This window comes from Budorcas taxicolor, chromosome 6 (genome assembly GCF_023091745.1).
Source record: "Budorcas taxicolor isolate Tak-1 chromosome 6, Takin1.1, whole genome shotgun sequence".
Lineage (NCBI taxonomy): Eukaryota > Metazoa > Chordata > Mammalia > Artiodactyla > Bovidae > Budorcas > Budorcas taxicolor.
Window position 1 is genome coordinate 116,768,629 of NC_068915.1, and position 23,844 is coordinate 116,792,472.

Sequence of the window (23,844 nt, forward strand, 5' to 3'; positions counted from 1 at the left end):
ATCATAAGGGATTTGATTGAGGTCATACCTGAATGGTCTAGCAGTTTTCCCTACTTTCTTCAATTTGTGTCTGAATCTGGTAATAAGGAGCCAGAGGTAATTCTGGTAATTCTGAGCCAGTCAGCTCCTGGTCTTGTGTTTGTTGACTGTATAGAGCTTCTCCTTCTTTTGCTGCAGAGAATATAATCAATCTGATTTCGGTGTTGACCATCTGGTGATGGCCATGTGGAGAGTCTTCTCTTGTGTTGTTGGAAGAGGGTGTTTGCTATGACCAGTGTATTTTCTTGGCAAAACTCTATTAGTCTTTGCCCTGCTTCATTCCGCATTCCAAGGCCAAATTTGCCTGTTACTCCAGGTGTTTCCTGACTTCCTACTTTTGCATTCCAGTCCCCTGTAATGAAAAGGACATTTTTTGGGGTGTTAGTTATAAAAGGTCTTGTAGGTCTTCATAGAACCGTTCAACTTCAGCCTCTTCAGCATTACTGGTTGGGGCATAGACTTGGATAACTGTGATATTGAATGGTTTGCCTTGGAAACAAAGAGAGATCATTCTGTCGTTTTTGAGACTGCATCCAAGTACTGCATTTCGGACTCTTCTGTTGACCATGATGGCTACTCCATTTCTTCGAAGGGATTCTTGCCCGCAGTAGTAGAATGGTCCTCTGAGTTAAATTCGCCCATTGACCTCTAACACCACAGGGATTGGGGGTACCTACTGCCCCTGCATCTGTGGTTCTGCCTCCAAGGATTCACCCAACCAGAGCTTATGCGGGATCCCGAAGTATTTACTGTTGAAGAAAATCCTCGCATAAGAGTCAACACAATCCGTAAAATCTCAGACACCTTTTTATTTTTTGGCAGAAATTGACAAGCTCACCCTAAAACTTATTTGGAAGTGTAAAAGACCAGAATGGCGAAAACAATGTTTAAAAAGAACAAAGTTGGAGGCTTTCAAAACTCCCCACAAGGCTACATCAGGCAAGACTGCGTAGTAGCAACACAAGGTCAGGAAACAGAAGGGAGCCTCCAGAAACAAATTTAGGGGTTTAGTGTCAACTTACAGTCAGTAAAGGTGCCAAGACAATTCAATGGGAGAATGAACATCTTTTCGATAAACGATGCTGAGACAACCGGATATCCACACAAATGATGCACAGACAGAAATGAACTCAAGACGGCAGATCCACAGCAGAGGCCTGAGTTTAAGAGCAAGATCATAAAGCTCCTGGAAGGAAACATGAATGATGTTCATGACCTGGGATTAGGCAACCGCTGCTTAGATACGACATGAAAAGCACAAGGGACAAAATGAAAGACAGACACATAGGATATCAAAACTCACAGCTTCTGTGTCCCAGAGAAACTGTAAGAGAATGAGGACACAGAACGGGGGAAATAATCGCAAATCCCATAAGGGCCTAGTATCCAGCGTACACCAAGAGCTTTTATAACTCAAAACAGCAACTCAGCTGAGAATGGGCAGAAGATCTCAATGTTTCTCCAAAGAGGATAAACGATGACCAATAAGCACGAAAAGATGCTCAACACAGGTGGTCGCGTGGCATCGTGACTCGCTGGACATGAGTCTGGGCGAACTCCAGGAGATGGTGGCGGACAGGGAGGCCTGGCGCGATGCGGTCCCTGGGGTCACAGAGTCGGGCAAGACTCAGCAACTGAACAACAAGGCGCTCACCATCATTCATCACTCGGAAAGTGCAAGTCAAACCACAGTGAGATGCCACTTCACACCCACTCCGATGGCTAGAATCACAGAGAGCAATGACAAGCGTGGCAAGAACACGGAGAAAACGAGCGCCTGGGCGCGGACCTAAGGGGTGCGGCTGCTTCGGAAAACATTTCAGCAATTCATCAGTAAGTTAAACACAGAGGTACTACACAACCCATCCATTTCATTTCTAGGCATAAACCCCAAAGGAATGAAAATATACGCCCATGCAAAACTTGCACACAAACGGTCATAACAGTATCCGTAATCCCGAAGTGCAAACCACCCACGTGTCCGATGCAGGGTAAGCCTGGTCTGCTCACACAGCGGAGCGCCGTCTGGACTGAGGAGGGCGCACTGACAGCACCAGGGGGATGGCCTTCAGGGCGCCGCGCTGCGTGGAGAAGGCTGGTGGGGCGGTGGCGCCACGCACAGGCAGCGCCCAGCAGGCGGACCCGGAGAGGAGCGGAGAAGGCTGGGGCAGGGCAGGGCTGTACTCGTCCCGGGCGTTGAGCAACCCTGAGCCACGTCACAAAACGCCCAGGCAGTGCAAGACGCCCCCTGGTGGCCAGGCTGCCGCATCCACCCCAGGCAACCAGGCGGGTGGGCCCTAAGTGCTGGCCGAGGTCCCCGCCGCAGGAACGTCCACGCCTCTGGGACACTTGGCTTAACAGTGCATGCCGGGCCCTGGAAGAGGAGGCGCGGACGGCACGGGGACCCTGCGCACGGGCCTGGCCCTCTAGTTCAGGGCGTAGTTAAACTGGTTTGCAAACTTCTCGTGCTTCTTCTGGTCCATCTGGTTCATGGCGGTGACCACCCTCTGCACGGCTGCCCTGCGGGGAAGCACAGGGAGCCGTGACCAGGGAGGCTGGCCAGGCCCCGGGCCCCTGACTGCAGCCCGGCGGGACGGGGACCCCAGTGCTGGGCTGGCTGCTGTACTTGGGCCGCTTGGGAGGCCCCTGCAGAAGGGCGCCGCGGCGAGGGGCTCTGCCTCCAAGACCACCTTGGCCAGGCCTGGCAAGTCTCCCACTGCTCACTGAGCTCCAAAGGCGGCCTCCAGACCCCAAACTCACCCATCAGAGCACGGTCCGCCCAGTAGCCAGGTGGGCAGAGGCAGCAGAACACGCCTGGTCCCCTCAGCCCAGATTCCTCCTGCCTGGCTGCGCACGGAGCCCCACCCAGAGCAGACACACTGTGACAGGCGGCTCTGCCTGGGGGGAGGCGTGGCCTCCCACACAGCGTGCTGCAGGCCACGCGGCTCACTGCAGGCAGCCCGCTCAGGGAGCACAGGGAGGGTGACCCAGGCCACACTCCTCCTGGCGTCAGCACCCACCCTGCCCTCCACGCCGGCCGAGCCACAGGGAACCAGCCACGAGCCCAGAGCCCGGGGTCATGACACCCCAGACGCAGCTGCTCTCGTGCCCACAGCACAGGGGCTCTGCGAGCGCTCAGGAAGCGGCCCTCTGGGCTCCCAGACTCGGTGCTCGCTGGGAGCATGTCCCCTGGCCGGTGCAGCAAGCAGAGCACTGTCCCAGCGTCCGGCCTGAGGACGGCCCCACCCCGAAGCCTGGGTGCTGACCAGGCGGGCATCCCTGCGCCTTCCCTGGGCACTGGCACTGGGCAGTGCCTCTGGCCACCACAGAAGCGGGATGGACAGAGAGGCGCTGGGCGGGCAGCCCCTCCGCTGGCATCCCAGCACCCGGGGCAGAGAACGGGACACCGTGAGGAGCACTTACTTAGCGAAGACTTTCTTGGCGATGCGCGCGCGTGCCGTGTCAGCCTGCCGCTTGAGGTCAGTGAGGCCCGGGTGCTTCCGCCGCTTGCCCTTGCCTTTCCTGCCAGGCCTGGATGAGCCCAGATCTACCCCGGTGGCCGCCTCCACGTCCCTCAGGAACTCGGGATCCTGCCAGTCTGCAGACAGACTGAGATTTCAGAAAACACCCGCACGAACTTCACCAAGGCCCGACCCCTCCATGGTGCGTTAAGTGGGGGGATCCCCATGGAGCCCCTAAGCAGGAAGGCAACCAAGTCTGGCGGCCAGGGGACAAGGCCACAGGCAAGCGGCTGTGTCAGCCTCCGGGTGCGCTGTGGCCATTCAGCCCCCAGCGGGGCCCTCGGCCTGTCCCTGCCGGAGGGTGGGCGCAGGCCAGCCGCGGCCAAGGGAGCTGCCCGCTGCGCCTCCTGACTGGCCTGAAGCTAACTTGGCCCCAGGCCCCTGCGAGGAGGGTGTCAGCTCACCCAGCCCCCTCAGGACAGCAGGAGCGGGTGGTCCAAAGGGAAACAGACGTCCCCCAGCCCCGGCCCAGCCTCACCTGTCCCGGCTGCACCAGAGGCCACATCCGTGTGCCCACTTGCCAGAATGGAAAGCGTTAACAGTCCAAATCTGGGAAAAGAGCTCCCAACCCACGGGCAGAGGCCTCAAGGTCCACTCGCCTCAACCTCCTTCTCTCCCAGGGGAGGGGTGGGACGGGGCTGTGCGGAGGTCCCTGAAATTCAGCGTCCATCCAGCAGAGCCCCCGCCAGTGTCCAGACCTATGGACCCTGGCCCCGGCTGGCAGAAGGGTGCCAGACACCCCAGACCCCAACAGTGAGCAGCCCGAGCTGGCAGAGGGGCCGGCAGTGAGTAGGCCACGTCCAGTGGGGGGGTGGCCAGGCACCCAGATTCGGAGATGGCACGGCCTCCCCAAGTTGATTTCTGAAGTGAAGGGATATGGGGCTGCACAATCCAGATACAGGAACGATTAATCTGAGATTAAGGAAAACTGTCCAAACAGTTTATCTCCCAGTAATGAGAAGGCGTCACAGTTTAGGAACCCAGTGAATAGAGCAATTGTTTAAACACAACGGAAAAACGCCGGCACCCAGTAGAGGTGGAATGAGCATCTCAGGAAAATGAAGGAGCAATTTAAAAGCCTTTGAAGAAAATCAATAGAAGCCAGCAGCGGGCCGTCCTGCGTGCTGACGGGCCCCGGAGCCCCACACGCATTGTCACCGAGGTGAGCGCTGGGGAAAAGAAAGCTGCCCGCGTGCGAGGGAGGCGGGATCGATACTGCAGTTAGTAAAGAGACGCTATTTCACATCTGACTGGCCAGCGCTGGCCGCGGCCCCGGCCCGGTACCTGTTGTTAACAAGTCACCGAGGGCTGCAGAACCTGATACTCTTCAGGGCTGACACAAAAAATAGGCACTTAATTTGCTCCTGAGTGCAGGCCACCAGGGGAGGCCGCGGCCCCTGGATTAGTGGGTCAGGCCCCTCCCTGCCACCCTCCAGGCCCAAGGCCCAGGGGCTGACCCTGCTGTGAGGCTGAAATCCAACACCGATCTCCCCTGATGAAGGAAGGACCTGCTAAAGCGACACGTGGTCTGGCTGGGACCTGCAGGAAGCCAGCACTGCCCCGAGGACACAGCCACCCTCCGCCTCAGGGGGTCCTGTGCCTGAGCCCATGCCTTTGTCAAGAGTGGGGGCCTCCAGACCTCAACCCAGGTTGACAAACCATAGGATTCTGACACAGGGCAGGCCCCCGCCCTACCCCGAGAGAACCTGGGGCTGCCCTGGCAGGGGGCCGCTTCTGTGGGTCCCCACCCTGCTTGCGGCTCAGGAGCCTCTGGGAGCCAGGCAGCAGCCAGCCCATGCCAGAATGCAGGACCGGCTCGCGCGGAGCATCTGAGCTCCGTGAAGGGTGCAGAACAGCGCCTCAGCGGCTCCAGTCCCTTGTCCATTTTGCATGAAACTGGTCTATGGGCCAAAGACGGGGACCGCGAGGAGGTACCCCAGACAGCGCGCCACGCTCAGAGGCCTGGCAGGACCGCCTGGGACCACAGGCAGGACCTTGGCCTTCTGCTCGCACACCACACACGGTCCACACACGCTGCACACCACACGCACCCCACAGCCCCGTGTGCACGGGCTGGCCAGGCAGCAGGTGAGCAAGCAGACAAGAGCTGGCAGCCCCAGGCCTCAGCCATTCACCTGCCTCACGTTGTTCCCTCACATGCTTAAACATGGGCCTAAAAACCCAGAACCCCAACAGATAATGAGAAAGCGGTTTCCAGCCGTGTGTGTACCCATGCCAGCCATCAGGAGCCGTGTGAAACTGTGGCCGGGATGGAAGCTGAAGCTGAGGGTCCCGCCAGCGCTGAGGGCTGCACATCCTGGCCGCGGCTCCTGAGCTACGGTCACCACTGTCCTGGAGGTGGCAGCTGACCCCCGCAGGCGCCACGGGCTGGCCTGGAGGCCACTGGGCGCAGGGCTTCCTTACCCCAGGCCCGCCCCCGTCCCCCAGACCCACCTGGGCGCGCCGCTGGCCTCTGCAGCTGCTGCCTCTGCTCCCTGGCCCTGTCCTCCGCGTGGAGGGGCCGTCCCGCGTCGTCTCTCGGGATGATCTTCCCGTGGAAAGGGCACTGTGAGGAGAATGGAGCAGTTCTGATGCAGCACAGGCTGCCGGCCACCGCACCGACGGCTCTGAGGAGGGCCGGCCCACACCTCGCCACCCTCCAACACACGCCACACAAGGCAAGGCCCTCGGGTGCAGCGTGACGGAGACAGGCAGGGAGGGCAGCCTGTGGTCAACCTGCCTCCATGGACCCCGGGCCCAGCACAGAGCGGGCTCAGGACCACACAGGCGGCGACGCAGAGACTGAGGTGGAGTGGCCCAGCCCTGTGCCCACCCGGGGGGGTCCTGGTGCCAGCAGGCTGGAGCCCAGCCCTGCCTCGTCCGCCATGGGCCCCCCGGGCCAGCCCCACCTTCAGGCGGTCCTGACGCGCGCAGAGCTGGCCGTCGGGCCGCAGGGCGCGGCAGCGGTGCTGCACAGGCTCGAACTGCCCTGCGAAGGTGATGCAGCGGCTCCGCAGGGCCTCGGAGACGCTGGCGCTGTCCACCTCGGCGTCCACTTCGCAGGGCTTCCAGAAGCGGTGCTCCGAGTCACACCTGCACACAGACCCACCTCTCAGCGCCCAGAGCGAGGGTGGGCCTGCGAGTGCACCCAGGGCAAGCGGAGATGCCGCGCATGGCAGGGGTACGCCAGGCACAGCCCAGTGGCCTGACACCCCAGTGTGGCCTGGACCTGGGTGGGGCTCATTGATGGGCGTTAACAAGACACAGACCCCACGTCCCCACCCTTCAGGTCTGCAGATACAGTGCGGGTGGCGCAGCAACGCAGCGGTGTCCAGGAAGCTCCTTGTAAAGTCCTGGGCCCGGCCCACAGGAGCCCAGGCAGAGAACAGGAGATGGTGACGTGGGCCTGGGGCAGAGCTGGGAGTGTGGGCTGGGCTGGGCCGGGCCAAGGCCCTCATACCTCTCGATGCTCCACCATCAGGGCGGGGACAGGGGAGGCCCCTCAGGGGGCCACAGGGAGATTCAAAAAGCCCACAGGCCTCTGGGCAGGGCCGGACCACCACCCAGCCCTGGGGCTTCCAAGGCCCACTGGCCTCAGTGGGCAGGGCACTAAGAGCTGTGTCCACTGCCCACAGGGTGGAGTGCAGTACCCTCACTCACTTGAGGATCTTGCCGGCCGTCGGCTCCTCCTGGCCCCAGGTGCACAGGTCCACCCCGAAGGGGACGACAGGCGCCCGGGCCTGCTCTGCCGCCCGCCGTGCAGCCTGCTCCGGGGCCAGCGGAGCCCTGGAGGGTGAGCAGCGCTCAGGGATGGGGAGCCCGGGGCCGCCCCGGCCACCCGCCTCTCCCGCCCCCCAGGTCCTGGGGACACCCCTGGGCCCTGACCCCTGACCCCTACACCTCAGGCCTGGACCAGGGGAGCCAGCCTCACACCGCGCTCCTCACGCGGGCCTCAGGGTGCCCCGATGTCTGTCCCTCTCGCCCCGAAGCCTCGAGCCTTTCCTCGGGGCGGACCTAGCCTGCACGCCAGCAGTGAGGACTCAGGGCCCCAGGTCCCCACCCCAGGCAAATGCGGTAGGCACCCGCCCTGCACACGTGGGGCTGCCTGGGCGTCACCTGGGGCTCGGGGGCGAGGCTGGGGACCCGTGGGGTCGGAGCCGGTGCAGTTGGGCGGCCGCAGAGGTGGGGTCGCAGGCCTCCATGTCACTCCCAGGCCTCTTCCTCGCCTGCGAGCCTGGTGTGGCCAGACCTTCCTCCAGCCCTGGAACACAGAGATGTCTGCTCTCGGTTGCCACCCCGGATCCTGCACGGAGCCCTGCAGGGCGCCCCGCCCCCAGTGACGGCACAGCCCGTGAGCGCACCTGTCCGGCCGGCCCAGGCCCATGGCTGGCTACTCATTGCCGAAGCCACCAGACACCGACCTCTGTGGGCCAGGCGTTTGCGCCGAGTGCCCAGAGCAGTGGAGGCCGTGTCTCTGACGCCCCTGGACCCCATTCACCAGGACCCCTGCCCACTGGTGCCGGTGTCCAGGCTGTCCCTGACCCCTGCCAGCCCTGCCCAGCTGGGCACAGGGCCAGCGTCCCGGGAGGCAGGGGGCGGAGCCATCAGGACCCAGAGGCGCTCCACCCCGAGGGCCCCGCCCTCTCTCTGAGCTTTCCTCCGCACAGCCTGAAGAACAGCGACCAACGCACCCAGGATACGGGAACTGAAGAGGGGCTGGAGACGCAGCAGAAGACAAGAGGGGATCTGAGCAGCCTGGGGAGGACGGCCCCCGGCAGGGATGCGACACAGGACGCGGCCACACACACGTGCAGACAGCTCTCCGTGCATGGAGGCGTGACGCGTGCCCACGTCCTCATCACCTGACCCCAGAAGGAGAGGAAATGACTGGAATAGGGGAAAGAGAGTCCAGGCTTCCTGGAATCAGAAGGAAACCGAGGGGTTTCCTGAGGGCAAAAAGACAGAGAAAGAACAGGCAAATCACTCAGGAGAGCAGTTAGAAACATCAGAGGGGAAGAAAAAGGTCTGAGCAGCTTTCCTCCAAAAGCCGTGAACATCCATGGGCACCATGAGCAGCTGAGTATGAGGTCTGAGGGATGATGTTCAAACTTAAGACTTTTTCAACCAGCTCCGCTAGGTGTCAAGGTCGCGGCTTCTATGGCAGGTACCGAGGACCTCCCATCCAAGAAATCCTTCCCAGGAACAGAAAAAACTGACAGGACGGCCAAGTGGGCAGCTCCAGGGGCCACAGGGCTGCTGGAGAGCAGAGCTAGAGGACATCAACACAGGACAGCCCACCACGCCCTGTGCCTGGCCTCCGGACGGCACCTCCATCCTTCCATCTGTGTGCAGGGACTCACTCAGAGAAGCGAGAGACAAAGCAAAAAACGATGCAGCCCGGAGTCTGCACGCGGCCTCCCTGTGTGCACAGAGCCAGGAGTCTGCACGCGGCCTCCCTGTGTGCACAGAGCCAGGAGTCTGCACGCAGGCTCCCTGCACACACAGAGCCTGGAGTCTGCACGCAGGCTCCCTGCACACACAGAGCCTGGAGTCTGCATGCAGGCTCCCTGCACACAGACCTGGAGTCTGCACGCAGGCTCCCTGCACACAGAGCCTGGAGTCTGCACGCGGCCTCCCTGTACACACAGAGCCTGGAGTCTGCACGCGGCCTCCCTGTGTGCACAGAGCCAGGAGTCTGCACGCAGGCTCCCTGCACACACAGAGCCTGGAGTCTGCATGCAGGCTCCCTGCACACAGACCTGGAGTCTGCACGCAGGCTCCCTGCACACAGAGCCTGGAGTCTGCACGCGGCCTCCCTGCACACACAGAGCCTGGAGTCTGCACGCGGCCTCCCTGTACACACAGAGCCTGGAGTCTGCACGCGGCCTCCCTGCACACAGAGCCTGGAGTCTGCACGCAGGCTCCCTGCACACAGAGCCTGGAGTCTGCACGCGGCCTCCCTGCACACACAGCCTGGAGTCTGCACACAGGCTCCCTGAACACAGAGCCTGGAGTCTGCACGCGGCCTCCCTATGTGCACAGAGCCTGGAGACTGCACACGGCCTCCCTGTGTGCACAGAGCCTGGAGTCTGCACGCGGCCTCCCTGCACACAGAGCCTGGAGTCTGCACGCGGCCTCCCTGTACACACAGAGCCTGGAGTCTGCACGCGGCCTCCCTGAACACAGAGCCTGGAGTCTGCACGTGGCCTCCCTGCACACAGAGCCTGGAATCTGCACGCAGGCTCCCTGCACACACAGAGCCTGGAGTCTGCATGCGGCCTCCCTGCACACAGAGCCTGGAGTCTGCACGCGGCCTCCCTGTGCACACAGAGCCTGGAGTCTTCACACGGCCTCCCTGTGTGCACAGAGCCTGGAGTCTGCACACGGCCTCCCTGTGTGCACAGAGCCTGGAGTCTGCAAGTGGCCTCCCTGTGTGCACAGAGCCTGGAGTCTGCACGTGGCCTCCCTGTGTGCACAGAGCCTGGAGTATGCACACAGGCTCCCTGCACACACAGAGCCTGGAGTCTGCATGGGGCCTCCCTGCACACAGAGCCTGGAGTCTGCACGCGGCCTCCCTGCACACAGAGCCTGGAGTCTGCACGCGGCCTCCCTGTGCGCACAGAGCCTGGAGTCTGCACGTGGCCTCCCTGTGTGCACAGAGCCTGGAGTATGCACACAGGCTCCCTGCACACACAGAGCCTGGAGTCTGCACGCGGCCTCCCTGCACACAGAGCCTGGAGTCTGCACGTGGCCTCCCTGCACACAGAGCCTGGAGTCTGCACACGGCCTCCCTGCACACAGAGCCTGGTGTCTGCACGTGCCCTCCCTGTACACACAGAGCCTGGAGTCTGCATGCGGCCTCCCTGTACGCACAGAGCCTGGAGTCTGCATACAGCCTCACACCCACCCAATGCTGTCTGGTGCTTTTGCAGAAGCCCCACGATGCCCACAAACCTGAAAACGTTTTCTCCAAGTCTTTCATGAGACTCACCCGCCCTTCCTGCTCCAGACGCCCTCCAAGCTCACACACAGACTGAGCATGGGGTTCACCCCTGCTTCTCGAGTGCCTGTGGCTGAGAGCAGAGGACCCGGGGCAGAGCCAGTCCTCAGTACGGCAGCTCCGCGTGGGTCACCGGCAGCCCCCAGCTCTGAGCACACTCGGAAGGCAGGCTGGGACCAGGCTCTGCCACCAGCAAACCCCAGGTCCAGGGATGAGGCCTTCCAGGCGACCCACCCGGGATACTGGCAATGCCGCACTCCCAGCTGGTACAGACGCACAGCCATGCGCACACGTGGGGAGGCAGGCCGATAAGTGGCCGCAGTGGCACTTACGAAGATGGATACAATCACTGCCCAACAATCGATGTGAGAACTCCTAAGAGTTACAAGAATGAAATATACTTTTCATTGATTTGTTGTTTTAAACCATTAAAAAGATGAGTAAGCGTGTTGAAACAGGGTAAACAGGGCACTAAAAAACACTCCCATTCTCACACTGTTGTAGAAAATCAATCTCCATGACATACTTTCAAGTAAAAATCCAAAAAGCAGGTGAGTCCACGGCCCTGGGAATGGTGCTGTTGGGGAGAACACCGAGGGGGAGCCCGGCGGCCGCAGGCCCCACCTGCCGACTGGGGCATCAGACCCAGGCCCGGACCTCAGCTCAAATTCACTCCCGCAACGGCTCTTAAGAAAAATCACAACAAACGTCTAAATCCCTTTTTTGTTTGAAGTAGCCAAGTAGCACCTATTTGCGCTGCAGCAGGCGGGGCGGTGGGATCGATGGCAGGAAATGGGAGGCGGGGGCTGAGCGCAGAGCTGGGCTCAAGCCTGACACTATTGATTTTACCTAGTTCAGCTGGCCTTGTAATTAAAATGTAAATTTGAGAAAGAGATTATGTCCTGACAGAAATGGTAGGATTAAGGAGAAGATAAAAGCCCCTCAGTGAAAATTCAGAGGAAGGAATGAGAAAGAAACAGGCGCTGTCTCCCCAGCTACGGGTTTAGACGAATCTACTGCAGAGTCATCGCCTTTAATTGAAAACCAGTGACGACGATCAACGGGCATCATGAACTGGCGCCCAGCACTTCCTGCGCTGCCCCTGCAGCACCAGGGTCCATGGTGCAGACCCAGCCCTGGACCCCTTGAGGAGCAAGGGATCTCCTGCCGCCCGCTGTCAAGAGGCCTGTCCTGGGGCACAGTGGCCCCTCCTGCAGGGGGCCCCAGGCGCCCGGCCCACAAACCCCTGGGGAGCAGCGCGGCCACACTCCGTGCACCTGCCGCCGTGAGGACAAGCGGGAGCTGGCAGCACCCGGGGGTGGTCACCTACACTGGTGCCTGGAGACCGAGCACCCCCTTGAGGGAGGCGGCCAAGGCGGACTGCAGAGATGGGCCGGGCCCCTCAGGGCTCCAGCGCCCGCCCCTGCCGCCTCCTGGGCACGGGGTGAGGCCTGCAGGTGGCGGACCCAGACCAGGCACCTGGAGGGGCACGTCAGGAGGCAGGGCCCCAGAGACGGCCCAGGGCTCAGAGGAGACCTGCGCTGGGACGGCGTGGCCAGCGAGGTCAGCATGAGGGTGCGGCGGGGGCTAGAGGGCTGGGGTGGGCAGCAGCTGCACCCTCGGGCACCCAGGGAGGGCCTCAAGGCAGCGGACGGGGGGGCCTCGAACAGCAGGTGGGGGACACCCTGGTCACATCCACACCTCAACTGCCTGAGCACCTAACTCCTGGACAAACTCACTTTTAGCTCGCATGCCAACTCAAACCTCGAGTCGACAGCTTGCTCACTCCCCACACAAGCCCCACGTGGCGCAGGCTTCACTCGCTCCCTCTGCACACAAGGTGCTCTGTGCACATGCGGCTCCTGGAGGTGTTTGGAGAGAAACTCCGGCAAAGGCAGGGGGCAGCAGCGCCTTCCCGAGGGACCCTGGGGCTCCTGGACCAGAGGCTGAGCCGCGACCCCACCGACGGGACCAGGACTCAGGGAGGCCTGCGTCAGCAGGTGCCTGACCTCGTGGGGAGAATCACGGTTTCCAATGGAAGTGGCTCCGCAGGGGCACCCAGTGGGGCGGCTGAGACCCCAGGACGACGTGGCACAGACTGGGCACCCCGTGGCCGGCCCCCTGCTCTGCGGGCCCAGGCTGGACCCAAGCCCGCCCTCAGGGGCCGCGTCCTGAGGGCCCCCCTCCCGGGCCCATGCCGCTGCTCACCGCACTCAGGCCGCAGGTGCTCGGGGACACAGGCCTCGTAGCCCTCCTTCTCCGGGACCTCCACAAAGTCGTCCTCGTCTTCATCCTCGTCCCCGGGGGCTGCCATCTGGGGAAAAACCCCAAGCTGTGAGTGACAGCCACAGGCAGAGCCCCAGCCTCGCTTCTGTGGACTGCCTCCAGGATGGGGCTCAGCGTGTACCACGTGGCCCCATTCACAGTCCACCTCGTTCCCTAAACTGCAGCAGCCCACATGCGCCTCCACTGGCTGGCCCGCTGAGACCCACAGACGGGCACGCTGCGGCCCAGGGAGCCCCACGGGCCCGAGGTCCTGGCCCTCCACCCAGCTCCGGCCAGACCAGAAGCACCGCCCCCAGGTGTCCAGCGCTGCGGCTGTGACCACGGCACTTCCAGAACGTTCCATCCTCGAGAGCGGCTTGTTACAAGGCCACTGAAGAGAAAGCCTCCCCTGGACGGGGCAGCCCTCCCTGCTGCTCTCCGAGCCTGGATCCCCCCACCCACCCCCACCCCGAGTCCAGTGCCCCAACATCCACTCCCCCGCAGCACCCTCCCTGGCGGCACCCAGCCGGGCCGGAGTGGCAGGGACCCTGGGGGGGGCTCACTGCACGGGGCGGGGGCTCCTCCGGAAAACAGCTTGGAGGCGGCCTTGGACTCCCGCCACGCGCTGGGGCCACATGCAGCCTGAACCAGGGCTCAGCAGCCTGCGCCTCTCAGGGAGAGCCCCTCCCCTCACATTCTCAACCCCCGCATCCCTACGACGGGGCGTGGGGCCCGTTCTTCCCGAGAGGGCGCCGCTCGGATGTGCCTGGGAGCTGGGCTGCACGGCCAGTGCCGCCCGGAAACACCCCGGAGTCTGAGGGCCTGCAGCCCCAGGCCCAACTGTAGAAAATGTTCAGAGACCGTGGCCGGGCTGATGCCCACTGGACTCTCACCCTCCCCTCCAGGGTCCATCCCGACAGCCAGGCCCTGGGGCACACGGCTGCCCGGGGCAGACAGACAGGGGCCGGCCCGCCGACCCCAGGGCAGGCGGCCAGCCAGGCCACAGCTGCCCAGGACCCAGAGGCTGAGGAGCTGCTGGGAGGCCTAATCAGATGCAAATGCTCAGCTTGGGTGCAAGCCGCAGCGCGCGTCTGGGAGGCACGGAGACATTAATCATTGGAAACTGTAATTTTTGTTATCAGTCTAACACTGATCAAAAGGGAAGCCTGTCTCCACCGCTGACCTGTGAAACGTCCCAATTATACTCTTTGGAAATGACAGGGGCACTTAACTCCAGAGCCGAGCAAATGACGACGATCAATCACGTTTGAATAACAATGAGCCGCGGACCTGAAAATTATTTTTGTATAGAATCTACCCAGGAATTTATGAAAGGTGGAAAGCAGCCCAAGGTTTTCGGGCATTACGGTCCCGGCTAGTGCCGTGCGTATCAAACACTAAACAGAATTTATGTGTTTTAATTTTCCAAAAGGTAGATGTGGAGTGCGTGCTGCAGCGCCCAACACCCGCGCCAGACCTTAAACACGGAGCTCCTTTTCATAAGAGACTATGCTTATCGCGCACACCCTTGAATTCCACCCGGGGCTTTTATTAAATTTTCATTTCCTAAAAAACATTTGGATGCTTAGTTAACTATTAGGAATTATACCCTCTCTCTCCCCAGGCAAAACTGTGTATCCCTGTGACTAAGCCCGGGAGCCCTGGGCTTAGATGCGCGTGAGGCCCGCAGGCCTGCAGGGCGGCCTCCTCAGGCCCCAGACCCTGGCGCACAGCTCTGCAGGGCGGTGCCAGCGACCTCCCGCAAGAGCTGCTGCGGGGGTCGCTGCCACCCTTACGTCCCAAATACCTCGGGGGCTTGGGTGACCCGCGAACCAGGCCCCCGGGGAGACGGGTCCCACTTCGAGGGAGGTCTAGCTCTCTGGGCTGCGCGGGGCTCTGAGGTGCTGAGCCCCGGGTCACCCCATCCCTGGAGGGCAGCGGAAGGGAACCCCCCATCACCCAAGCCAGGCAGTCCTCTCCCATCCTTAGAGGAGCGCTTGGCTGGGGACACCCAGGCCCACGGAAAGTGTCTACCTGCACTTGAGGGGCCAGCCCAGGGCTCCCAGGCGCCATAGTGGCAACCTCCTCTTGAGGTTAAAGGTCACAGATCAAGTCAGAAGTTACACTGGGCATGGGTGGGAGGCGGCTGGGGGCAGAGCAGGGGCACGGAGACCCCTGAGGGTCCTGGGGGACGTCACAGCCTGCGAGCATCAGGTGAGGCAGGAGGCCTGCACAGCAGGGTCAGACTCGCTGACGGTCCTCAAGAGCAGTTTGCTGGGAGTTGAGCTTCCCCGTTGTGAAGAGAGACCATCAGACACGCTTGAGAAAGCAGCCCGCCCTCGCCCAGGGGCCCAGAGGTGCACCTCCCCTGCCAGGTCCAGTCCTGGGCCAGGCAGGCAGGCCAGGCCCTGCGGCTGATGCCCAGGCCCCGGGACTGAACCCTCAGGGCCCCAGGGAGGCAGAGGATGCCCCAGGCCTTCCTCTCATTCCACACAAATTGATTCTCACCCAGTTAAAAGGATTTAGAAAAATGAGGCTCTGAAATCATAATTAAACAAGCAATGAAAGTGCTAAAATATACGACATAATCCGATTACAGAAGTAGGGTAGCGGGCTGCTAATTACTCGAGAAGGATGGGAAGGGCCACCTCCCAGACCTGCCCGCCCAAGGCCTGCCCACGATAGAGCTGGACCATTAAACACATTCTGTGCGATCTAATTAACTTGGGGCGCCACTGCCATTACTTTTCACCCAAGAAATCACTTTTGTTCAGTTTTACGCGTGTATGTTTCCCTTTAAAAAAAAAAAAGATGTAAGGCCCCGTCAGACAAGTGAGCGCCAAGCTGCATCTGTCTCCTCAGCTTGATGGCAGCGCACTTAAAGCCCATTCTATCTTATAAACCAAAAATTAACCGTGCTCAGCTGTGAGGGTCGTCATCACAGCTGCTATTTATATGCTAATGCCCTCCCTGGACCGCGTGCAAATTGCCCAGCTAGGCCAATATCTCACGCGCATCTCCGCTGCCTGGACGCACCTTGGCAGGTGTGGGCCTGCTGCGGGCGGGTGGTGACCGCCACAAGCCTCGAGTGGGCGCGGGGCGCTGCCGCCCTCCTACATGGAGGGGTCTGGAGCCACCAGCCCCGGCCGCTCCAGCACTGAGGCCAGCCAGCCGGGGTGTGCGAGGCTGCCACCGCCCCGTCAGGCCCACCAGGTGCCAGGCCACCGTTTCCAGGCAGAGGCGACAGGTTCCTGAGCCTGTCCTGCGTCCAGACGGGCAGCCCGTGCTCCTGGGACCCCACCTGGGGCCTGATGCGGGCTGGCTGGCCTCACCCAGCCCAGCCTCTGGGCGAGATCGCGTGCTCACCATGCATTTGGCCTGAACAAGGAGATCCGTGCAACTCCCCCAGACTCAGCCTTCCCACCTGTAAAGCAGGGTTAGGGATGGAGCCGACCTCACAGGGCTGACTCTGGGGTTAAGGAAACCGCCTGTGGAAGTATTCAGGAGACAGCAGCCACCCTGGAGGGCGCTGGGGAGCTGGGCTGGAGGGCAGGGATGGCCCAGGGCCTGCGGGGGCGGGGGGCTGCCCCCATAGCAGCCAACGTGCTCCCAGTCCTCGCGAGAACACGGGCAGCCCCTGCCCCAGCTGCCGCCCCTGCACAGCGGCCTTTGGCGCGAGAGTGATGGAGAGAGCAGTCCCCAGGAAGGTTCCCTGACCCGGCCAGGCACAAGCCCCTCACGGCAGCTGATTCAGCTCCCTGCCTCCCTGGGGCCGCGGCACGGTCAGTACTTCACCCCGAGGCTCTCCGCTCAGGAAGCCGGCACCGAGCGGCATCCAGCCCAGCACAGCCGCAAGAGCCCAGCACACCCGGCCACTAACAGAAGTCACGCGGGATCTGCGCCCTTGCAACGAGTGGGAGCGTGTGGGGGTTAAACCCGAGGCTGCCGGCAGACTGGCAACAGGAGAAGGGGAGCATTGTGGGGGCGCTCCAGCGGCTGCAGCGAGGAGCCCGGGGCTGAGAAAGCACCTGCTCTGCAGAGAGTCTGCACAGACTGATGCAGAGAATCATTACTTTCTGTCTTACTGGGGGGGAGGGGATTAATATTTTATGAATCATACAATACAAAGTAAGTGATGATCATAGCTACATAATTAAACAACAGGCAATTTAAAAGTTTCCAAGGATTTTACCAGCATGACAGGTGTAGCAGCCACGATTACTGGGCCTGTTCTCCAGCAACAGGGCTGGAAACTAAATTTACCAAACTATGCTCCACCTCGACCTAGCTAAGACCGATCTCTACCCGCTTCCACACGGAGCTGGTTCAGACACACCGTAAAACAAAAAGTTACACACATTTAAGCCGGCTTAAATCCTCTTTAAAGACAGAACACCTACATCGAAAGGAAAAGAACACGGCAACACAGGCTAAAGCGGGGAGCCTGGCCAGAGAGCCCAGCCAGGCGGTGGGGCAGAGGTGCCGCACACACGGCGCCTCCACAGTGGGAGCAGCAGGACCTCAGGCCTGCTCGTCTCCCGCGGTGTTAGGGTCCCAAGCACTGAACTGCACACTCCCAGCTCAGCCTGCTAGTGGAGACACCAGGCAGAGACCGAAGCTGCAGCCGTCTCACGGGAAGACGACCAGGCGAAGACGCCGGTCTGTGTGTCGTCACCGCGGCCGCGCAGAGCCGCGCAGACACCGCAGTGGGGCCGTTCTGGGAGGCGGGCTGCCTGAGCAGGCGCTGCCTCTCAGCTGCACGCCCAGTCACTCCATCCGCAGGTCTGTGGCCCGGAGAACCGACAAGCACGTGCTCAAGGGCTTCAAGCCTCTAAGTTGGGGCTTAGAGGAGAAGACAGGGCAGCCCCGCTTCCTCCTGCTGAAGCCACCACGCAGACCCCACGTCCCCTGGCCCGACTGGACCCCCCGAACACCCCTTGCATCCTCAGTCTCCTCTCTGGAGAGGGCCCCCTCTGACCTGACCACATGCCTCCCAGGCCTTGGGGCTGCCCGGCTGTGGCCAGTGACCTGCTGACGCTCAAGCTGGGTCAGGCCCAGGGGCCACTCAGGGCTGGCTCCCTGCAGCTGGCCTCTCCGAGCGGCCCTCAAGGGAGCCGCGGCAGGACACCCGGAAGGCTCTGCTGCCGGTCCTGGGCCTAGAGTCCTGCAGGGCAGGGTGGTCCCGGGCTACAAGGAGCAGGCATGCTGCTGGGGCCCCCTCATGGATCTCCCCAAAGCCCTGGCTGCCTCCAGCCCAGGAAACCTAGGAGCTACCGGGGCGGGTCACCCAGCCCCACCAGCACAGCAACCGAGAGATGGCCTTTGCATAAGATGGGCCAGGCTGAGCCGGCCATGAAGGGGCGCACGGGGCTGACCCCCAATCCCCACAGCACGGGCCGCTCTCGGGCCTGACCCCGCCCCGACACCGCACCCAGGCTCTGCTGAGGCTCAGAGACAGGGACGCACACACAGGACCAACTGCTCTCCTGTGCCCAGAAGGCACCCTCTCTCACTGTGAAAGAAGCATCGAGGTCACAACCCCCAGAACTGACTGACTTCTCACTGAGCTGTGTACTCAGCAAAGCCCTGTAAAGAGGCGGCCTCCGGAGCAGCCCGTGACCGGGTCCGCGCGCCCGCCCGCCGCAGGAGAAGGGCGAGGGCGCCCCCTGCCGGCCCCCGAGGGCCGCGCAGCGCGGGGCGGAAGCGGAGGGCGGCCTGAGCTCGGCCCACCGGCAAGGACGAGGGTGCGGCCAGGCTCCGGGCGCCGGCCGCTCTCCATTCTAAGTCCGGGGTCCTAAACCTGACCTTGTCCTCATCAAAGAACGGCGCCTGCCCACCCCGGGACCCCTAGAAAAACGGGAGGGGCGGGGCCCGTCACCCCACACCCACCGCGTCTCCTCCAGGTGGCAGAGCTCCCTTCTAATCACTAAGGCAGTCAGCTGCAGATCCCCTCCCCCAACACACTCACACACACCCTGCAGCTGTGGCTCCCCTCAACCCAGCGCCCCCGTCGCCTCCGTGGCCTCCTGCCCGAACCCTGGCCCAGCCCCGCCGCCTGCGGGCAGGGCCTGGCCACGGTCTCAGGCACTCAGACGAGTCTGCTCCCGGAGAGGAGACACTAAGACCCGCAGGGCTGAGCTCGGATGGGGGATGGCCCCTGGCTATCCTCACAGCCAGCTGGGGGCACTCACCTCCCCGCTACGGCCCTCCTCCGGCACGATGTCCAGCTCCCGGGACCTCTTCAACGCCGCTTCCAGCTCGGTCTTCAGGTGGATGGCACCCTCCAAGCGCCCACCGTGTGTCCCCGCGCGGGTGAACAGCTGCGAGGACAGGACAGCACCTCCTAGGCCAGGCACTCACTCTCCCCTAGGGCCAGCCCTGCGCCCGCTGTCAGCCCACGCGGCCCATCCGGACCCAGGCGCCTGCCCGGACCCCGGCGCACGCCCAGAGCCGGGAGCACGCCCAGACCCCAGAGCCCACCCAGAGCCGGGAGCACGCCCAGAGCCGGGAGCACGCCCAGACCCAGGGGCCAGCCCGCATCCAGGAACACACCTGGACCCAGGAGCATGCAGCCGGCAGGAGCTTGTTCTGGATGAGCCTGAGCGCATCCTGGGCCGCACGGATGACGGCCGAGTTGTCCTCGCTCTCACGCACCCTCAGGCTGTCTGCAGCAAATGCATGAACGGTCAACGGAGGGACTGCCACCCAGGCAGGTCACGGGGTATCCCAGACTGGACCACCCGCCAGCCATTCATCATCTGGCACCCAAACCTGCCAGCCAAGGAGACTCTGTCTTGTGGCTTTTGCCACAGCAGGTTTAGCCTAACCCCAACGGCCCTCTCCAGGCCATGAAGTCAGGGGACGCCCCCCGCCCCCGACGGCCACACTGCCCTCAGGATGGAGGCCCCACCCGCCCCTCAGCCCAGGGTCCTCCCTGTGAGCTCTGCCACCCCAGCAAGCCTCAGCCAGCACCCCCTCCAGTGTGACCCCTGTGTTGAGGCCTTGGTGCTTCCTTGCAGGGCAGAAGGTCTCACTGTGGCTGCAGAGGCTGGGTGGCCTCCAGCCTCAGCCTCACCCCACCTGAGGGGCCCGAGCTAGGTGGGGTGGGACAGACAGTCAGTGCCCCTCACCCACGGAAGCTGGAATGCAGGAACCCACGGCGCCAGCGTGGGCACGGCTCATGTTGTCACAAACATGGCAAAAAAAAACGGTTTCTCTCGATTCCTCCTCCCAGCTGCCCTCTGGCCCATGGAGCACCCTGCACGTCAGAGAGGACTGGCACCCTGTGCCCTACACGCCAGAGTGCCTTCCCATGCTCACCTCACAGCCCAGAGGCCGGAGCACCGGAAGTGTCCCAGGGCCTGTGGCCGAGGCGGCCTGGCGTGGGGGCAGCCCTACCTGAGGACAGCTCCACGTCCAGCGTGTACTGCCGGGAGCCCAGCCCGTGGTGCCGCACGAACCCCTCTGGGTCGCTGTCCTCCTCCTCCGAGGGTGGCCCTCCCGCGCCCGCGGCTCCCGGGCGGCCTGAGTAGGCAGGGAGGCTCTTGCTGCAACAGGGCTGTTCCTCGTCCCCGTCACCCTTCTCGGGCACGGGGCACCAGGTGGACCCGGGGACCGGGTCGAGGTCGAAGGGCAGCAGCAGTCGGAAGCAGCTCTCCAGCTCGGTGAGGCAGCCCCGGATCTCCGCGGACATCTCTGGGAGAACGGGACGCGGCTCGATGGACCCCAGCGGGAGTGGCGTCCGGGAGGGGACAGAGCGCGCCCCGCCCCCTCCCCCACAGGCCGGCGGGTGCCCTGCTCCGGAGACGACTCCGGGACGTTCGGGGCGACACCCTCAGCCATGCCTGGCGAGAGCCTGCCTGGACGGCACTCCAGCTCAGCTCCGCCCCACCAGCCCACTCTGGCTGTGGCTGCCCGCGGAATCTCCCAGCTCTGTGGCCTTCCCAAGGCCAGGCTTCTGGAAGGGCCTTCGACCTGCCGCCCTTCAAGCTGCTCCCACCCTGGGTGCCGCCCACAGGGAGGGCGGGCACAGAGATTTGGGGAGCAGACTGGCAAGACTGCAGTTGAGGGGTGTCAGGGTCAGATGGACGGCGACGCTCAGGCCACCATGGGACGCGCGTCTGCAGCGTGGCCGCCGGGGCGCGCAGGAGAGGGTGGGCGGCCTGCAGGGGCCCTCCCCCACCCTCGACTTGAACCAGCTCTGTCCACCCTGTCTACCCACCTGCCCCCAAACCCCCAGCGAGCCTCAGCCGGCGCCTCCTCCAGCGCGACCCCTAGGCCCATGGCCCTGGCAGTCCCTTGCAGGGTGCCAGGTGCCCGGGGATCTAGGTCTTCCTGCGGCTACGGGGCCAGATGACCTCCAGCCTCCTCCTCACCCCCCGCCCCCACCACACTCCCAGAGCAGGCCCTGTGACAGGGGCGCAGTGCTGGGCAAGGACCTGAGCTCTGCCTGGGAAGGAGCAGCAGGCTGGCTCGGGGTGGTGCCCCACTCCCCACGGCTCACCTTCCATCTCCCGCGCTGCCCACTGGGACCTCTCCTTGTAGATTCTGTCCAAGTGCTTCTGTCTCTCTTCTGCTCGCCTTCTTTCTGCCAGAGTCCGAGCGTCCACATCCTGGAAGTCTACCTGAGAAGGTTAGGTAAAGGTCAGGTCCAGCTACAAAAAATCTAACAAAATGTGAGCTGCAACCAGGCCTGACAGCAGGCGCAGCAGCACAGCTCTGCTCAGGAGCTACAGGCCGAAGCGCTGTGGCCTCAGGCTCACGCGTGCTGCTTTAACGTGCACGGCAACACACTCAGCGGGAACACTAAACCCCCAGCATGAACACAGCCATCGGCGTCTCCTAGTCAAGTCAGGTAAAAAGGCTTCTAGTCACACACATGCCGCAGTGGGAAGGGAGGCTGCTGGCCAGACCCAGAGGCCTGAGGACGCTCGAGCGGACCCCAGGGGGCAGCGGGAAGGGCAGCAGCCACAGGCCTGGAGTGGGTGGGGAGGGAGGGGCAGTAACCGGTCCTAGCAGGTGTCGTCCACCCAGACTGGCTGGGCCCAAGCGCAGAGCCTGGCAGAGAAAAGAGCTGTGTCTGAGCAGATGGCTCTCACGCTCCTGTTCACCTTGTGGAAATCAGGGCCAAAGGCTCAGCCCCACCTACACGCGGGGACGAGCTGAGGCCCTTCCCTCACAGCTGCTCCTCCGGCTCCAGGCCACCCCCTGCCCAGACCGCACGGGCCGGTGGTGCAGAGCAAGGCCTGCCCACCTGTTTGCTGTGCTTTAGGAAGTGGAAGCCCAGGGCCAGCTTCTTATAGGCCGCACCGTACTTCTCATTCCAGCCATGGACGGCCCGGGTGGCCGCTTGCCTCAGCCTCTGTGCCACCTCCCTGGGGGGCGGCAGGGGCCGCTCATGGTCAGTACCCAGCGTGAGCTCCAGGAACTCCTGGAAGTTGGAAATGACCAGTGTTCTGAACTGGTGAGACCTGGCGAAGAGCTGGACCAGGACCTGGAAGGCGGACAGGCGGATCTCTGCGTGCTCCTGGCTCAGCTGGGCCATCAGCAGGTGGTAGGCGTGGCCAAGCTGCTCTTCTGAAGACCTGGAGACACAGCCGTAGTGGCAGGGACGCGGGCACTTCCAGAGCCATTTGCCCTTCCCCCGGGGCAGACGAGCACTGCCCACGTGCCAACCCTGGCCCCTGCCTATTGCTGGATAGCCCACAAAGCGAGCTTTTAACTACTTTCATGAAGACAAACAGAAAAAAACATTCCCTGACACAAGAAAACGCTGTGAAGCTCAGGGTCAGGGCGCATGGTTTCACGGGACCCAGCCAGGCGCTGTCATTCATTCGGGGGCTGACCACCCATCCACAGCCGGGTGCCTGGGAGCCTGAAGGACTCTTGGCCCACCCAGCTAGCAGTGGTGCAGAGACCCCACCCCAAGGGGAGACCACCCCCAGCCCCCCGGAAAGCTCTGTGGCCTTCTGGGAGCTACCCCGGGAGGCGTGCACACCGCAACCCCTCTCTCGTTCCTCTTCCCAGCTACACTCACCCTCCCCACCCTGCATGCCCTGCTCTTTGGGGGTTTTCGGGGAATGCAACAAAGCCTGACCTGAGTCACCGTTTTTAACCAAAGTGTAAATTCTTGTCACTGAAACGATCATGTAAGTTCTATTCTGTGAACGTATGGCAAGGATCACCAGCAGAGTTCCTCGTTTCTGCTGCTGGTGCCTGAGAGGCTCTTAGGTAAGAGCGGTGTCCAAAGACAGGACCTACCCCCCAACGCAAGAGTCCACCCGTGTGACCTCTAACCTTCCTCCCACACGTGTTCCAACACTGAGTAACCCTTCAATCGTACACGTGCGCTCAACGTTAGGCACCCACACAGAGAACTGAACAGACCTGTTCTTCCTAACGCTGCACACCCCTGCCTCGAACTGCTGCCCCAGAACAGGACCGAGCACTGCAGGGCCCTGGGGAGATGTCCTGGGGGGGTGTTCCTTTGCTGGTTCTTCCCCAGCAGGGGAGCTGACCCCAGGGTAGCCCCACATTCTCCTAGGGTTGGCACAGACTTGCTGAGACAGAGCCTTAAGACATACTTGCAAATTTTCTTCAGTTGCTTCATTTTCTCGGGGTTCAATTGGGGCTCTCCTGAAGTTGTGAGCTCTTCGACCAACTCTGAAAGTTTCTGATCCATATCTAGAAACAGGAAACGCAGAGACGCTAAACGACCACCTAGTATTTCACAGCTCTGGGTTTTATTAGATGTCGCTGGGTTCCACTGTGTCAGGCACAGGGTATCGGCACAACGCTGAGGGGGTCCTTGCGACCTGGCCTCTGTGACATGACCCCCTGACACTGAAACAATTCAAGGCGAGATTCCGGGCCGGGTCAACAAGACATTTTTGATGGTACTTAGGAAAAGGGCAACAACAGACCGGTGCTCTGCAGGTCTACAATCCGAGAGCCACGGAGCACGCAGTCACGCTCGGCGGGAAGGCAAGGACCACAACGGCTGAATTACACTCAAGCTAG

General features: G+C 62.4%; 1 protein-coding gene across 1 annotated transcript; it reads right to left on the reverse strand.

The window, feature by feature from the left end:
• Positions 1 to 972: 972 nt before the first annotated feature.
• UVSSA (UV stimulated scaffold protein A) lies at positions 973 to 23,844 on the reverse strand. The gene is made up of 13 exons (XM_052641969.1): positions 23,409 to 23,844; positions 22,079 to 22,409; positions 21,329 to 21,449; positions 20,224 to 20,520; positions 19,378 to 19,490; positions 19,017 to 19,145; positions 12,769 to 12,874; positions 7,677 to 7,821; positions 7,221 to 7,346; positions 6,470 to 6,653; positions 6,015 to 6,126; positions 3,463 to 3,637; positions 973 to 2,559 (listed from the first exon to the last, which is right to left on the reverse strand). The coding sequence occupies exons 1-13, from the start codon at positions 23,504 to 23,506 to the stop codon at positions 2,466 to 2,468; spliced, it is 2,031 nt and encodes a 676-aa protein (XP_052497929.1). The 5' UTR covers positions 23,507 to 23,844; the 3' UTR covers positions 973 to 2,465.

Coding starts and splice junctions, on each gene's coding strand:
- UVSSA (XM_052641969.1), bottom strand. CDS start 23,506: ATGGATCAGAAACTTTCAGAGTTGGTCGAAGAGCTCACAACTTCAGGA. Junction 21,450..22,078: donor TCCTAAAGCACAGCAAACAG/GTGGGCAGGCCT, acceptor TAACCTTCTCAG/GTAGACTTCCAGGATGTGGA. Junction 7,347..7,676: donor GCCTCGCCCCCGAGCCCCAG/GTGACGCCCAGG, acceptor CTCACCCTCCAG/GGCTCCGCTGGCCCCGGAGC.